Source organism: Centropristis striata, chromosome 12 (assembly GCF_030273125.1).
Source record: "Centropristis striata isolate RG_2023a ecotype Rhode Island chromosome 12, C.striata_1.0, whole genome shotgun sequence".
NCBI classification, from domain to species: domain Eukaryota; kingdom Metazoa; phylum Chordata; class Actinopteri; order Perciformes; family Serranidae; genus Centropristis; species Centropristis striata.
The window spans coordinates 29746814-29763863 of record NC_081528.1 but is presented as its reverse complement, the minus strand read 5'-3'; the positions used below and the strand labels follow the sequence as shown (position 1 = coordinate 29763863).

General features: G+C 39.5%; 1 protein-coding gene across 1 annotated transcript in view; it reads left to right on the top strand.

Annotated features, from left to right (window-relative positions):
• LOC131982299 (short transient receptor potential channel 7-like) overlaps positions 1–17050 on the top strand; it is a 57556-nt gene that overhangs the window by 12360 nt on the left and 28146 nt on the right. The window contains exons 3-5 of the mRNA XM_059346917.1: positions 4569–4751; positions 9251–9415; positions 15499–15715. Of these exons, the coding sequence (XP_059202900.1) occupies positions 4569–4751; positions 9251–9415; positions 15499–15715 (565 nt within the window). The remainder of the gene's footprint in view (positions 1–4568; positions 4752–9250; positions 9416–15498; positions 15716–17050) is intronic.

The following is a 17050-nucleotide window of genomic DNA, read 5'->3' as shown; positions in this document are numbered from 1 at the left end:
TTGATATCTTGTTTCGGTACAGTGTTACTTACATAGCTTATTGGACTAATTAGTTCTATTTTTATGAGATTTCTGGGTTGTAAATAGCTTCTCTCATGGTATATCTACATATAAATAACAGTAACAGTATACATCACAAAATAACAACTGTTTTATAGATTAAACTGAGGAATCGTTTAAATTACCATACTGCAGTCTAAATTTGATTATATTTTTAATTTGAACTTCCAAAGCCTACAGTACAAACAAACAAAAAAAACACTTAAGTTAAAAACAGAAGGCTAAAACAATCAACACAAATTTCTCTTTAAGTGTCACAAGTGTTAAAGTTAACAGGATGCCTCCTCCCGCTCTCAATTCACAACTTCACTCAAACTACACTTCTGTCAATCAAATGCAAGTTACTTGCAGGCAGCTGGATTTGCAAGATTACGAGACCGCACAAGAATTACGAAACCATGCAAGACATGCACTAGCTACTGCAATAGAAGTCATTTTGCCAAGTGGACACATTTCTACTGCTGCACAGTATACCGTCATGCTGCCTAACCCTGTTCTTTTGTATTGTTCTTTCGCATACTGAGACTAGAAGTGTAAAAACTATTCCAACAGAAATACACAAAGGGGTCCTCGATATATTCTCTATCTTGTGAAGCGGCCCTCGGATGAAAAGTAATTGAGAACCTCTGATGCATAGTATCAGATTGCAGTATTTTATGTATCCACTTGTTCTAACAGAAAATAAAAAATTATATGCACTTAAACTCAGTCAAGTGCAAGTAAACACCACTTTCTCACCCACTGACACACTTACGCAACCTGTGAAAGTGCAGAGATGAGAGTGCTGCCTTCGGTCCACATTGGGTGCTTATGTGCAGGGGACAGCTTAAGGCATATCAGGACCTGCCGTACAGCCTAACATTTATCTTCAAACATCACACGTTTAAAGACAGCCCATCAGTTTCTCATAAGAGAGTCTGGATGCACACACACCGATTCCCTCGGGGGAGACAGAGAGAGCGAGAAAAAAGAGAGTAAGGAGGAGGAGATTTTACTATTTTCTTATGCAATTTTTGCTTAATTTAGTTTAAATGAAAACACAGCCACAGAGAAATTGAAACACAGCTAAACTGATGGTGATGAACGTCCACTGAAGCTCAATAATACAAACTCTCTCTCTCCCTACGCTCCTCTTCCCATCCCTCTATCTTACATCTCGCTCTCTCCTTCCCTCCCTCCATGTTTGAGGCTTGGCTCGTGTCCCCCTCAGTTCACTCATCTGTAACTGTTCTCACTCTGCTTCACACTGCTGTGTCTCCATTTTCAATCTCACTACATCATCCCCTTTCCTTTATCTCAACCCCCCAAGGCACAAGCCACATACCCAGAATTGTGATTGGATTTTCACATACACTGCATGTGTGTGGTGTCGGAGTGTGTGTTTTCTTCATGTGTGTCTTTATGAACTCTTATAATTGGTGACGAAAAAATTCTTGTACATGCACTACCCTGAAGCTTGCCTCCAACTGGATGTAAACTGACATGAGATTGTTATTGATTTTTTTTCACTTAGCAACCTTAAGGCGAAATGCACCAAATGCCACCTTCTCCTTCATGTGCCCCAAAGGGCCGAGAGATGCTGCCATTACTTGATGCCCATAATTTACTTTTATTATCTTAATTATCTTCACTCTTATCTTGAATGCCGTCCAGTTTTAAAATGTTTTTTTTTCCAAAGATAAATCTGTGCCTGAAGGGCTTTAAATATGGAACATATATCATTGGTGTTTGGTATTTAAGAGTGTGAACACACTGTGACTTCACATAACTGATTACACCATTTTATATTCAAGACAGACACTGTCCAAGTCTTACGAGAACGAAACTCCCTTGCAAAAAAGGTCAAACACTGGAGGAATGCAAATGATGTTCATGGTCAGTGGGTGCACCAAAGTACAGTACACACCTGGTTACAGCAAAAGTGTGGCCAATAAAAAGGGGGAGCAGAGACGGTAATGTCCCAAAGCGTTAAATGGATTGCTGAATTATTGATTTTGCCGGGAGACCTGTGTAAAACTTGGATGAAAGTAGGCATTATCAACACACTGTAACGGTGTGATTGAAAACAGAACAAACACAGCGGCAAATGCATAATGAGAATCACTCCTGAGGGATTCTTAGCCTGCCAGAAGCTCCAATATGCTGACTGCTTAGCTGCTCCGCCAGATGTTGAAAAACAGAACAGACCAGGAGGGCGAGGGGAGGGGAGGGGAGGCAGTGTGAGAAAGAGGGGTGAGAAGTGAAGTGTGGGGGCCAAAACAGAGAAGCAAAGGGTTGAAGCTGGAAGGATTAGTGCAGGAACAGGAGGCAAGAGGGTTGAAAGGCCTGACAGGAATTGCAAATTGTAGTAGGCAAAGTTATCTTCACCTTGCAGGGTTCCTGAAGTGAAACCCCCATTATATGTATGCATTTGATAATAGAAATAGGTAGCTTTGTGTACTTCCTCAGCCATGTGTTGGAAAGTCCTGAAAGATAATATTTATCTGGTCCTCCCTGAGTTATTACCTTGAGTGTACATGGGGGACTTGGTAGGATTGGGGTGCCGTCACTGTGTTTATTTGTAATTTTCAAAAATATTCTTCATTCATTCTTCAAGTTGAATGTAGCTTCAATATAAGCTTAACTCCACAAAGAATGTCGTCAAAAAGGTTTAAATAATCAACAGTAGCGTTTCTTTCCAACTAATAAAAAACTGAGTGACAACACACACATTGTAGTGAAGTGCTAGCTCCCAGGCAGCCATCAGAATGAGAGAATAGAAAGCCACACACTCATTACTCTGATGCATTTGTTTCAGCTTATAAAGATCCAAATTTTAATAAGAGTTGTACTAAAACCAGTATCGGAAATGCCTTTGATACAGCCTAAAATGTTGACTCTGGTTTCAGCAAGTATACAAGTCTACGCACCGATCCAATATCACGTTATCAGATTATTAATCAGCTCATTTACGCCACACAGAAAAGACAGTATGTCACGAGCTACCCGACCCGCACATCCTGCCCAATCCATACTAACTATCTAATAAACCCAGAGCAGAGAAAGAAGTAAGATTGCTTCTTCCATCATCAGCTCTGGAAAAAAACAATTGCTGTGTCTGAAATCGATCAATTTGAGTAGATTAATTAATTCAATTAGTTAAAGAAATCATTATTTATTCCTAAATTTGTTAAAGTTATGACTGACTGTCAAACTAGGTAATAAAAGAAAGTTCTGTGGCATTCGTTTATATTTTACAAAGTGTTTAAGCCAAACAAGGCCATACAACAATAGCAATCGTATCATATCCATACAGGGTTAGTGGTATACAACTGTTAAGAAATATAATAGATTTGTTGATGTTTTTGGTCTTAAGTTAAAAGAAACATTCTGGTCTGTGATTGTTGTTTTCTATTGTCCTTGATAATGTAGACATGTGTTAGGCGTTGGAGCGGCCTCACGTTGATGCCTTGAACACCTGTATCTACCTGTGGGCATAAATCAGAAGACTGATTAACCTGGAGAAGGCAGTTTGCTGAAACATTAATCTTTATAATTTGAAATAAATCCAGCAGAGTTATGAGTGTGCTCCTTTCCATTACCTTTGATTTCGATTTAATAGTTACACACAAGTTTAAAAACATTTGCAAAATAAAATGCAAATCGGTGTTTCCATCGACTCCTGTTATGCAAATGCTTAAGAGAGTGCAACAGGACCGCACCATCTCTTCTATTACTCTGCTAAACCCACAGTGTTCCTTTGTGTCTTCTCTCCAGGGAAGATAATTAAGCTCCTTGAACGAAGCAACCTGGCCTCCCGTGTTCACTCTCTCTTCCCTCTTCTTTCTCTTATCTTTTTGGTGTTTGCATCAATTTCCCTTCATCCATTTTTATGTGGGAATTTAAACTTGGTATAAATAAGGTGGATCAATGGGAATGTACTTAATGAGCATTAAAATTAGCAGAACAGAAGCAGAGTTGATCCCTTTAGTCGGATATTGTGGGGTTTAAGTGCAATATGTTTCTCATAATGTTTAAAAAACATCTGGGAATATAACAAAGGTTTAGTTCTTTAGATTGCTGTGAGAATGATTAGTTCACCTTGACAGCACTGGGATGTTTTTGTCAAACTTACATTAAATTTGCATGACTGTAAACATAAAGTGGATTCCATCTATAGGCAAATATCTTTTAGAAAAATTATCCAGCCCTATACTTTAGAGCCATTATAAAAAATAAATATGCCCCAGGTCAAACTGATTTATTCTAGGATGGAAATGAACTAAATCCTGAACCAAATCACAGTTTCACCCTTCCAGAAGAACAAAATAGAGGACAGTGAAAAACACAAAGCAGACAGCAAAGGACGCAGCTCGTGCTTTCTTTTAGACCTTTGAGAAATTCTGTGTTGTCTGAAAGTTGAAAGCTGAAGTTGTTAACATGATTCGCTCAAAGTTGATGTTTAAATTCTGCTCAAAGTGTCTCTTACCTCCTTGTCTTTTATTTCATATTTCCTCTCTCCCTGTCAGAACGACTACCGTAAGCTGTCCATGCAGTGTAAGGACTTTGTGGTGGGTGTGTTGGACCTTTGTCGGAACACAGAGGAAGTGGAGGCCATACTGAACGGTGATGTGGATCAGTGCCCTCCAAGCCCCTACGGCCGACCCTGCCTCAGCCGTGTCATACTCGCCATCAAGTACGAAGTCAAGAAGGTAAGACAACTAAAATATCTGATGAATCCACCATCTACTGTATGTAGAGGACTAGTGGTTGTGTTAGTTGCAGCCATGTACATTTTGTTCACAACATGCATGACATGAAATCCTGTTGCAATCATCGATTTCCTTTAGGACTGTGAACAATACACTGTGTATATCAACAAACAGCACAGTATGAAGGACTGAGAAACATGGCAGCAGTGTTTGTTCAATCAAACAGCTTTAAGTGACGTATTAGCATGTTAAATCCCAAAGCAGGATATTTATAGTGCAACAAATCCTGAGGGTGAGGTGGTCAGAGTGGTGGACTTCGACACTTGAGAACAGAGTTCACATCCTCTCTCAGGGTGGGATGCCTTTAACCATGATCTAAAGTTGGGGAACATGCATCGACACAAATTAAAAGAAGAATCAGAGACAAAGATTATGTGACTTTAAGCTCTCGCGCACTGGATCCTGTATTTAACATAATGCAGCTTAATAACTTCTCTTGTAGGATGGTCCTGGCGGGTAAATGCCAGAGACTGTGATAAATATATTCTGATTTATTTGTGCTCAAGCTCAGGCAGGCCAAGATAACCTTGAAGATATCACAATGATACAATCATGGGTTATTTTTTCAGACTTTGGCAAGTTCCTCTAAAGCCACAGAGGACATTATACAAGATTCCTGGTCCATGATAACTAAAGTCTATCTCAAAGTGCAGTATTTTCAAAAATAGGATGTGGTTGGGGTTGGGCACTGAGTTCTGTACTTTAATGCTACTGACCAAATTATATTTTTACTACCAAGTCGGGTTAAATCATTTGGTGCCTAAGTTTGGCACTTGAGAGTCCATCTGGGTGAGACAAGCACTTCAAATACAAAGAGAGAAAGAGACAGAGCGAGACCAGGTCACCAAACCAGCTTGTTCAGGTCTCAAGTGTGGCTGGTCATTATAAAACTCAATGCAGACATAAAAAAGCTCCAATGAAGTTTGGTTTTATTTTCTACAACAAAAATGTAATTTTTGTTTTTCCAGAGAGAGTAAAAAAAGGTACCACTGGGGTAGTATTATGGAAGTCCAGGTACCGACATCGGTTTACACGTGAACCGTACCCAACCCTCGATCATAAATGACTATATGTTTTGAAATTCACTGACATTTGATTTGATATGAGGACATGTTACGAGAACTATATGTCCACCCTGCGAAGAGTGCTTGAGCATAATGCTTTATTCAAGAATCACATCACATTACAAAATTCCTATCAACATCCTGTGTTGTTCAGGATTATTTTGTGTCTTACTACAGTGTTTTGCATGTAACATATTTACAGTATGTGAGTAAGCTAGTGTCCACTATCATAGTGTCTTAGGTTTGTGTGACCTCAGGGGCCCCATGTAAACATCAAGTCGGCCTCTATTTCAGAGAGTTAATCCCTGCTGAGCAGAGGTGTTCTTACTAAATGTCAAACCAAATGCCTTTTCCTCTCTTCTCCCTACCAAATACACACACACACACACACACACACACACACACACACACACATTCACATGCCTGTTTGACCTTCATGTGCTGCATGTTTTCTCTAATCAGGTAACTCCCAAGTGTGTATGCATGTGCATGGTGGTGTGTGTGTGTGTGTGTGTGTGTGTGTGTGTGTGTGTTGACAGTACACAGCCTGTTTGTGTTTTCCTCCTGTACAAGAGAGCATGACCAATACTCAGGGAGCTAATTACACAAAAGGCAGGGGGAGAGGGAGTGATAGATTACCATGGCAACCAGGTGAAGCATGCCTGTGTGTCGTGCATGCGGCTGGACACAGGCGGGGTTATGTCACGGGTCATTAGATTGATAGACTGGCCACTGGACACCAGTGGGAAACTATGTTAACTACGATTTAGTGTGCAGGGGGGAGTTTATGGCCGTGCGTGGTTTTCCTCTCAATGCAGAAATGATTGAGTTCACAAACACACACTGTATGTGTGTTCGCTTCGATCGGCGGATGGGAGCAGAGGATGTCAATCTTCAGTTAAGATAAATGCTGCCTGATTGTGACGGGCGAGGCTGATTGGTAAAGAGGAGGGAAGGATTGATGAAGAGAGAAAACAAAGAGGGTTATGAAAGTCATGGGAGGGCAGGTTTGATCTAATCTGTTACTCATCCAATACACAAACAGTGTGATTGTTACAGAAGTTGACCTCCTACCGAACATCGATTGCTCTGTTGTCCACATCCTTCCTCCAGCTGGAACACAAACATCCATCCTCCCCTTCCTCGGCAGCGCAGTGGTGGCTTTCATTCATCACTCCCTCTCTTGGAGTTAAGTCGGCAACAGATGCAGACCGAGCTTTATCTAATAAAGCCACCATGCTTCAGTAATGAATGCAAACACTCAGTGCTTCTTAGTTGCTGCCTGCTTATTTTTTGCATACTGTATGTTAAACTGATTTCATACCCTGCTTGTTGACATTTTTTCATTTAAAATTAAGTGGCGGCCGTAAATTAAAACGTGTCCTGAATAATATATTTTGATATTAATGAATACACAATGGATTTGCTCCGAATGGAAGAGCAGCCTGCACACTCAGCCACTGAGAAATATCTTGACCACCAGAGGCCCGCCTCATGAATATAGTTTATTTTTTAACCTTGTTAATTTGACATGCATTTCATTGATGCAACTGAAAAGCACAAGAAAGTATCAAGTGTGGTTGATACTTTTCATAATTGAGGTAGTAATTAGCGTTATACTTTGTACTGTACAGAGAAAATTAATTAAATCGGCTGCGTTTGGCATTAGAATCCAAATCGGATGTTCAAGTGGAGGACAATGAATGGAAATATTGTATAAAACATACAAGTTGGACCTTGAAAGCAACAACACTGAGAAGAAACAGACCAATCTGCTATGGTCGCATGAATCACCTATGACCTATGGACAATGCAACACTATAAATACATGGTATCTCAAAAAAAGAAAAGCTTTCAGATGTAAAAAAACAACAAAAAAAAACAAAGTACCACTGTAACATGTTCTAACTCTAACACTTTAAGAAATAACTGGGGTATAATTGTCTTGTCTCTGGTGTATTGTGTTCTGGGTATGGCACAATCATTTTAATTTTTTTTTAATTTATCCTTTATTTATTTCTCGAGGAATCATTGAGAGCAACCCCTGATTCATAATGATGTTGAGAGCACAGAGAAAACACAATGAAGAACAAACAGCACAGACAAAACACTTGAAAAACATTACAAAAACATTAACATTAGTCGTTGAAGAAGTATTGATATTGTTAATCCAACTAAACTGAAATTAGTCTATAAAGTCTGTAATATGATTTTCTCAACAACTATTCATCTGATAGATTTCACACTTGGTGGGTGTGCTGCTGAGGATCCAAAGAAGTGCAGTGCTGAGTGTTAGCACTTGAGATCCACAGGTATATTAGTTGTTGGTTGTGTAGACACTGTAGTGTATTGACTGAGGACCCCTTTTAACTTTTAAACCAGCAAACGGCATGCTGAGTGCAACCTGCTCACTGCTGCTTGCTTCAGGACTTTCAATGAAGAAAGCAAGGCCAGAGAGACTGGAGATGTAGCAAACTCAAACACTTCAAGCGTAAGCAATGCAACTTTTCGTTTAAAGGCTTTTGTAAATGTCGCACATACTCAATAATAGGAGAGGTGAAATGCTCAGGACCCAGCAAGAGTCCCAGCAAGTTGTGAAGTTGTTTGGATGAACGGTTCTCGAGAGAGTTGCAAGCAGCATTACCGAAGGCCAAGAAATCAGCCTCCACTCAACAGGCACATTTTGAACGAGCACTGCACTTATAGTACTTAAATCAAAGTAGAACACGACAATGTTAAAGTAAAAGGCCTACATTCACAAATTGACTTCTACATAAAATTCCAAATGTGTTAACAGCAAAATGTACTTCAGTACACTATACAACGCTAGTGGAGAATGACCTCTTTCATTGAGTCATATATACAGTATATATAGCAGATTATTGGGTGATTATAAGGGATGCCTGAACCTGAAAGCAACATTTAATGTTTATAAAGCATTCAGTTAAAAGACTCCAATTTAGTTTGTCAGATCAAATTCTTATGGTCAGTATGCTGTTATCTTCACATTTTTTTCTAAGTATTGAACTCTAAGATAAATTTGCCTCTGCAGTCAGCCAATTAGCCACCTTCTTCGGTTTTATGACTACTGGGCCATTTCAGTGTAGCTGCCAGTGTTATACTGGTGCAATGTTTGATCAATGTGCAACAGACCCTGCAATCGGTCTTTGAAACCACAAGAAAAACATATTTATGTTTGGTAAAGGTGAGAAAAGCAAATTTGTATTGTTTCTCATTGATGGTTGTTCGCTAATTGCTCTTCTGTTCTCTATTTCTTTCTCCTCTCTCACCTTCCTTGCCTTGTGTCCCCATCTCCTGTCCCTTAATTACCCCTTGATTTATTTAACTTTCATGTTCCTGTCTCTCTCCCTTCAGTTTGTTGCTCATCCCAACTGTCAGCAGCAGCTGCTGACTATTTGGTACGAGAACCTGCCCGGTCTGAGGCAGCAGTCAGTTGGGGTGAAGTGCTGGACAGTGTTGGGGGTCACCGTAGGTCTGCCCTTCCTGGCCATCGCCTACTGGATTATGCCATGTAGCAAGGTATGAACACACATGCACACACAGGAACCAGCGAGAGACACCAACCAAACACACACCATTCAGCATTTCTACATACCACCGAATTTTAGGAATATATTACCATCATATTGTTTGTATTAGAAACAATGTAGATTGTAACATCTCATGGACCAGTGGACCAGAGGTCTTTCTTATTTTGACACTCTGTATTACAGTTTATGGCTGTGGCACCTAGGCAGCTTCAAGACTCATTAGACACAACAAAATAGTTAAATAGATGGAAAATACATTTCTTTGTCTTCTGATATTTACTATAAATGGATAAAAAATTAAGTTTTAACAACTGCATGCTAAAATGATGCTTAATTTAAAATCTACTGTATCTTTGATTCAAATACATAGTAGACTTAATAGGTGTCTTATAGTTAGCTCTCTCATACTTACAGCTTGCTATAGTTTGCTGCCCCATGGGACAGTTTTAGTAAGCTTGATTCACATCAGTAACAATAGTTACAATTCTATTTTATGTTGAAAAAGTGGTTTCCAAACTCCACTGACAGTTCTCCAACCACCACTACTGCATACTGCACTCCACTTTGCCACTATGTATTTATGGCTTACATTTTTAAAACACAGAATATTAATGTCAGGATTATTTGTCTGGGGGAACACCAGAATGTGACCAAATGAATGGCAATCCAAACACTGTGTCAATATATATAACTCTGTGTTGGACAGACAGACAGACAGAATGACTGGTGTGGCTAAACAATGGCTGATTTTGGATTTTAAGAGCGCTGCATAAACACAGTTTGATTATAGAGCCTGTGGCACTCTATCACATTGTGTTAATACTCCATCAAGCAAATTATAATCTGTAAAGTGACACACACACACAGGAGCTGAGCGAGTGGTTATGTAAATCTGTTCATTAACCTGGATAATCCTTTCCCTCATCATCGAATGGTGTGTGTGTGTGTGTGTGTGTCTGTGTGTGTCTGTGCACATGAGTGAGTGTGCGTGTTAAGGTAGATTGAGAAACCATGATGAGGACCTTTGAGTTGTTCCTGTTATGTGTGACTTATGAATTAGTCATTTTGTAGACTAAGAGAGAGGGAGCAGCTGATGTCAAGTGTGAGAGAGGAAGGAGAGCTGAGAGCATCTCCACCAGCGAGACATGGATTCAATTACGAGACACTATTAGCTGCTTCTGATCACTGTGTCACGAAAACACCTGTGTATGTTAATGTGTGCATAGGAGTACGGTTACATTTGATTATGAATCAGCCATCCAAAGGATGAGCCCATGTGCCACAGTCTGCCATTGTGACGCAGCAGAAAGAGCAGGAAAAAAGTAGCAGGGTGGAAAAATTACAAATTAATGTAGGATGAGAAGCACCTTGTAACTGTGTGTCATGTCATTATTTTTAAATTGTTATTATTGTTATAAAGGCTGATTTTAAAAGTTCAGTTAAATTCTGAAAATAGACATTTGAGATGTTGAAAAGGTAGAACTTCAAAGGATGTGATATAAAAAAAGATATAAAAAATATTTTAAAAAAGATACAAAAAATGAAATGAAACTAATAACTGCGAGACAAAATGGATGTTTGTGCGTGCTTAATAACAATGTGAGGGCAGCTTAACGGAGACAAAAAGATGTATTAAATGATAATGAAATATATAAAGACAGTGAATCAGATGCAGGTTGCTTTGATGTGTTATGGTTGATTGTGTGTAGTGTGCCCTCCTACACCTGACGCTAATCATGTAATTGTGTTCTGCTCTGATCTCATCAATTGCTCGTCTCTTACAGCTCATAATATTCTCCATTTGTACGGGATCACAACACACCATTATCACAGCCCCAAAGCCATATTACATTTCATATCAGTAGGGAGAGATGAAGAAGATATTAATGTTTTTGTTGCTCAAAAATAAGTCATAAATCATTGAAGTCATCCAGAGAATAGGGATATAATTGCTTTAGAAAGGGAATACATGATTTTGAGGTGATGGAAAACAGATTGTGTATTATATATATATTGTGTATTTTGATATTTTCTATCAAACTAAAATGAATGCCTTTCCTTCAATCTTCTCAACAACTGTTTGTCCGACCCACTTCAAACTTCATGGGTGTATTGCTGAGGATTGAAGGAAGTTTTGAGTGTAAAGTTGTTTGGATGAGCAGTTCTCAAAAAGCTGCAAGCATCAATAACAGAGGCCAAGCAGTTTGCCTGTCTGAACAGGCATATTTTGAAACTAGTTGATTGAAAAGTGTGAAAAATGGGTAAAACATGAAGAGAGTGATGGGACACGTTTTGAAAGATGCACACAGGAGCACCTTTCAGTCTTCTCTGAGTGACAGAAAAGAGATGAAACATAGAATAAGCGCACTGGTAAAAAATTGCCTCAGAACGGCTGTCAGGTTCTCCTCCTCTGAGAGCAAGCTTGATGTCATTCAATATTTGATTACATTTATAGAGCAGGGGATACAGCTTCCCTGGAAGGGTCAACTTGTAGTGTTTTATTATTGATTAACTATCCCTGAATTAATTAGTGTTTCAGTCAGTGGCGGTTGGTAACTAAGTACATCTGCTGAAATAATGTACTTAAGTGCAACTTTTAGATACTTGCTGCTTTATACTTCACTGCATTTCAGAGATAAATATTGGACTTTTTAGTCCATTACATTCATATGATAGTGCTGCAATTAGTAATTACTTTACATAATAAATGCTCTGCACACACACAGAGGTGTTTTTAATGACTGTCTGATTATACCTCTCGTCTGGTTGAAATTGGTTAAAACTGTTGGGAGAAGTACATGATTTAATCAAAGTCTACGCACCAAGAATGATGACTGAGTTACTGGGCTCAGCCTAACAGAAACAACAAAATGCACAGAGTGAGGGAGGCGTCAATTAATCAGGCAATAAAAATGAAAAAAAAAAACAACTCATTATACATCACATGAGAATGCTGTTTGTGCATACTTGATGTGTTGGTAGGAATAAATCAATAATATGTGATAATCTAACACTAACATGGCCCACTCTGAATAATGAGTACTTTTTAGGGTGTAACAATTGTCCAAATGCACGCTTTAGTTCAAACCTTGATTTTTGAGTCATGGTTTGGTTCATGTCTCTGTTGCTTTTGTTGGTGGGTGAATAAATAATACAAATACCCTCTGAGTTTTATTGAATCATCTACAAGGGCACTCAAAAACACTTGCCATATATATTATTTACATGAAGAGGGGCAGTCTACATATTGCCTACAGCTGATTTGTGTGAGACAATTCTACTAAATAAATTATTACTGAAATTGTGGGGGATGTAGTCTTCATTTCCTAATTTTGAGACACACCAGCTATCACAATGAATTTGACAGTGATACGCTGACATTTATTATTAATGTCAGATGTTGCTCCCACATTCCCACATTAGCGAGTCATTTTTTTCTTTAATTACTGTTCTGCAGTCTGTCATCCATTGCATTTGGCCTAAAAAGAAGGAAATATAGAAGGAAAGAAGGATAGAAAAAACAAAGATAATAAATAAAAAAAGAAGGGAACAGGGATGCAAAAGACAGAAACATGGAAAGGAAACACAAGAAAAAATAAGGAAAGGAAAGTCCCCACTGTTTGGCATGGCCTGCCCTGAATCTGGCCTTTCCTTGGCTTTTTTTGTTCTTTCCTTTCTAGTCTCATGGGAGATTCAAACCCAGGTCAGTTCAAGAATAAAAAGACCAATCAATAAGCACAGGACGGGGTCAACAGCCATTTTTCATTGATGCAATGGTTGGAAATTATTGACCGGTAGAACATCAACCCTTGTCAATCAGGATGCAAAATTTGTTTCACATACATTATTTTAGACTTATTGAGGAATAGGAAGAGGAAAAAAAAGGAAATGGGATGGTAGATCTGTGTGCGAGGGAGGGAATCACAATGGGAGCACATACTTGAACATGTATGAAAATGTCGGCCATAATTTATTGTCATCTAAACACAAATCTGCAGTATGTCAGAAGGTATTTTCTCATATCTAGATGATTCATTATTTATAGTGGATTCCTGTCGGCACACAGTCCACGTCAGGTTTGCTTCTCCCAGGTGAAAAGATGTTAGGGAATAATAAAGGACACAGCAGCTCCTTGTGAGATTACCATTTCTCACCAAACTTCTTTTATTTAGTCTACATGCGCCTGCTGCCAGTGGCCAATATTCCGTTGTAGGAGAGACGATCAGCTCTTGTCACCATCACGCTGATAAAAAGAAACCCACAGGGTTAGCAGTCCTCACACAGCAGTAGACCTGATCTTGGATGACCATCTCATTTAAGCTGAGGGGTGAAATGGATCGGGCCTTATCAGCACAGAGGCAGAGCTATCCCAGTGGCAGGAGGAGGTTTAGGGGAGGTTTTGCAGGGTTAAGATTCACCAGACAACCTCTTCCCACCATGGTTTAGTAGTGTGTGTGTGTGTGGAGCACACGGACAGCTATTGAATCAGATGTGTCACCATGCATGCAGAGAGTAGACATAGCCTGTGGGTAGTTAATATTGAACACAGCGGGTTTAGAGAGTGGCAAATGTTGGCATCTCAAATGTGTGCATGAGGTTGGAGCGCAGTGTGTGTGTCTTCATTGGTGTGTATTTGTGTGTCTTGGCATATTTCTGTGCCATTTTAAAAAGGTCCCTCTGTGCAGTGGCATGTTTAACGCTCCTTGTTCACCACAACCTTACATTACATTCTCCCCATATGGTGCATTTTCACAAAGTTTGCTGATTATTTGGCATCTAGTTACTCTGGCACTATGTTCCACATTAATGAATTACAACAGCTGCTGTTTGCCTGCTATGATTGCTGTGTAGTGATGCTGTTCAAATTTTTTTCTCTGAGGGCCAAAATCTGAGGAACATGGCAAAAAAGCATGAACATGGTTTGATCTCAGTATATAAAAACAGATGTTTTGTTTTGGCTTCAATTTTACACTTGTTAAAGTCTCTTTTTTAACTGTTAAATGAATATACAGCTCAGACATGAATCGACAGCCTGATTCTCTGCCACAAGAACACATTTACCATACAAATATGACTAGTAAAAATTGGTTTTCTACCTCATCAGGACACACAGCAATGAGCTACATAAAAGTCTGCTAGCACATATGTTGGAGTTCAATATGTTCAAACAATGTGTGTCCAAAAGACAGACAAACAAATTTATTATTTGGTGGCGATGGTGGAGCTAGGTGTTTTATGTTGGTTTTATACTGGAGAGACCTTAATTTAGAGTTGACCCTTATTTTGTATTGGAAAAACCACAGATACACAATGAAACAAAAGCTAAATTTCGTACAAGAAGTTTGTGGTAATTTTAGTGCCAAGACTACTTTTTTAAGGAAATAAAAGTTTCCTTCAGCCCATTGTTGTCCTCTTAGGTAAACATACTCTGCAGCCTGCAGGTCAGTGTGTCGGTTCGTTTCATCTAAAAAAGGGATTGAAAATAAAACGTAAGGTTTTTTTTCACTGTGACAACATTTACTGCTGCATAATATTTTACTGTTAAATATTGAATGTAATTAAATGCAGAGAAGGAAATTAAACTGAGAGTGTCTGACTCCACAGTTAATCATCTGATGAGTGTTTGATGGTCATTTATTCTTGCTGTTTCTCTCTCTCTATTATACCGCTCGCCCCTCAGCTTGCTCTCTGCTGGCTTGTGCTATCTATCCCTCTTTCATCATGACATGAAACAAGTTAAAAAGCAATCAATTCAATGAGCGCCATGGGTGGACTAATGATAAGCCAATCAGTGCCATGGTTGGGACTAATGCTGTTTTGTTAAGCAGTTGTCAAGTGGTACACCTGAACTAAAGAGGAGTTATAACAGCAATGATGACCCCTATAGACAAGATAGATGCTGTTCATGTCTTCTTTGTTTTAACTTCACTACTCTCCACTTTGAAAACGCCGACAAAACCGATGTGTTGGTTTTGAGTGAGCGCAATGTCAGACTAAAGATGGAACAGGAGTGTAACGAATTGACAGTGCTGTCTGATTTCAGGCAAATATTTTCAATCTTCTCATTTCCAGCTTGGTCAGATCCTGCGAAGCCCCTTCATGAAGTTCGTGGCTCACGCCGTCTCCTTCACCATCTTCTTGGGTCTGCTGGTCGTCAACGCCTCGGACCGCTTCGAGGGGGTCAAGAACCTTCCCAATGAGACCATCACAGACCACCCGCGACAGGTGTTCAGGGTGAAGACCACCCAGTTCTCGTGGACAGAGATGTTGATCATGAAGTGGGTGTTGGGTGAGTCACCATCTCACATACAGGGCGTGCACACACACACTGTAGCAGTGTTTGAAAGTCAGCACAGTTGAAGCTAATTAAAATGTAAATAGATGCAAGATCACTGTCGGGGCAGATTCTCTATCGTGATAAGAAATAACTTTGATACGGAATATAGAAGAGTTAAGGCAAAATATTTCTTAGTGGAGTTACTTTAATCAGTGTGGGTGTATTTTATCAACATGCAAACAAGACACTTAATGGCCATGTTTCTACCAAGGTTTTATACATTTTGATGCTTATCCAAAGTTGTGAAGTTACAACACAGTCAAGTCAACAACACAACTCCTTCCCCATAAATGAATAAAGTTCTGGGGAAGAGTCTGTGAACTTTTTTGCACAACTTTGATATGAGGGTGAATTAAAGATCAATGCCAAACCATACCAACCAAGTGGATGAAAGCCAAGGTTATGGCAATACAAAATTCATTCTCTTTTATCCTCAAAAAGATCAAATGGAAGTTTCCTGGTTGGATGCAGCACAGACTAGTTGAGTCCTAATGATAAGGTGGAAGGAAATTTGTTTGTTTGACCTGAGAGGTGGTGCTGTGAAATTTTTAGAGGGATGGAAAGTGAGAAAGAATAATGGAGGAAAGGTGGGATCTGGTGGGGCAGACGGATGAAAGCAAAGGGAGGGGTGTAGTGTGTGGTAAACAAGAAGACAAGCATGAAGAAACAGATAGACGAGGGTGACAGAAAGACAAAGACAAACCCAACAGATAAATAGCCCATGGCAATATCTGTCAGACCTCAGCTGCTTCCCATCTGCAGATGTTCTTCCTTTCATCTACACACACTCACTAACACACACACACCCACACAAAAACCACACACGTATAATAACATTATACGGGTGTCTCTTGTGTATCGTGGTGCACATATGGTTCTGTTTTTATTTGTTTACCAGTAATAGCACCATTCTTTGCCCATCCACGGTTATTTTGGCATCAGGTGCTTGTGTGTGAGTGTGTTTCTGTGTCTGTGTGTGTGTTTGTGTTTGTGCAGTGAGTGGTGGCTTAGGTAGAGCAGGGTAATTGTGATTCCAGCAGCATGCTTTGAAGGCCCGGTAATTGTTACAGAGATGATACTGATCAGACTGCCTTATCAGTAAGCAATTTTCCCCTTGTTTTCGCTCCAAATAGAGAAAGACAGAGTGGTTGTGTAGGAGGTATTAGGTTTTCCATTGTGTGTGTGTGTGTGTGTGTGTGTGTGTGTGTGTGTGTGTGTGTGTGTGTGTGTGTGTGAGACATGTGTGTGTGTTTTTGTGTGTGTGTGTGTGTGTGTGTGTGTGTGTGT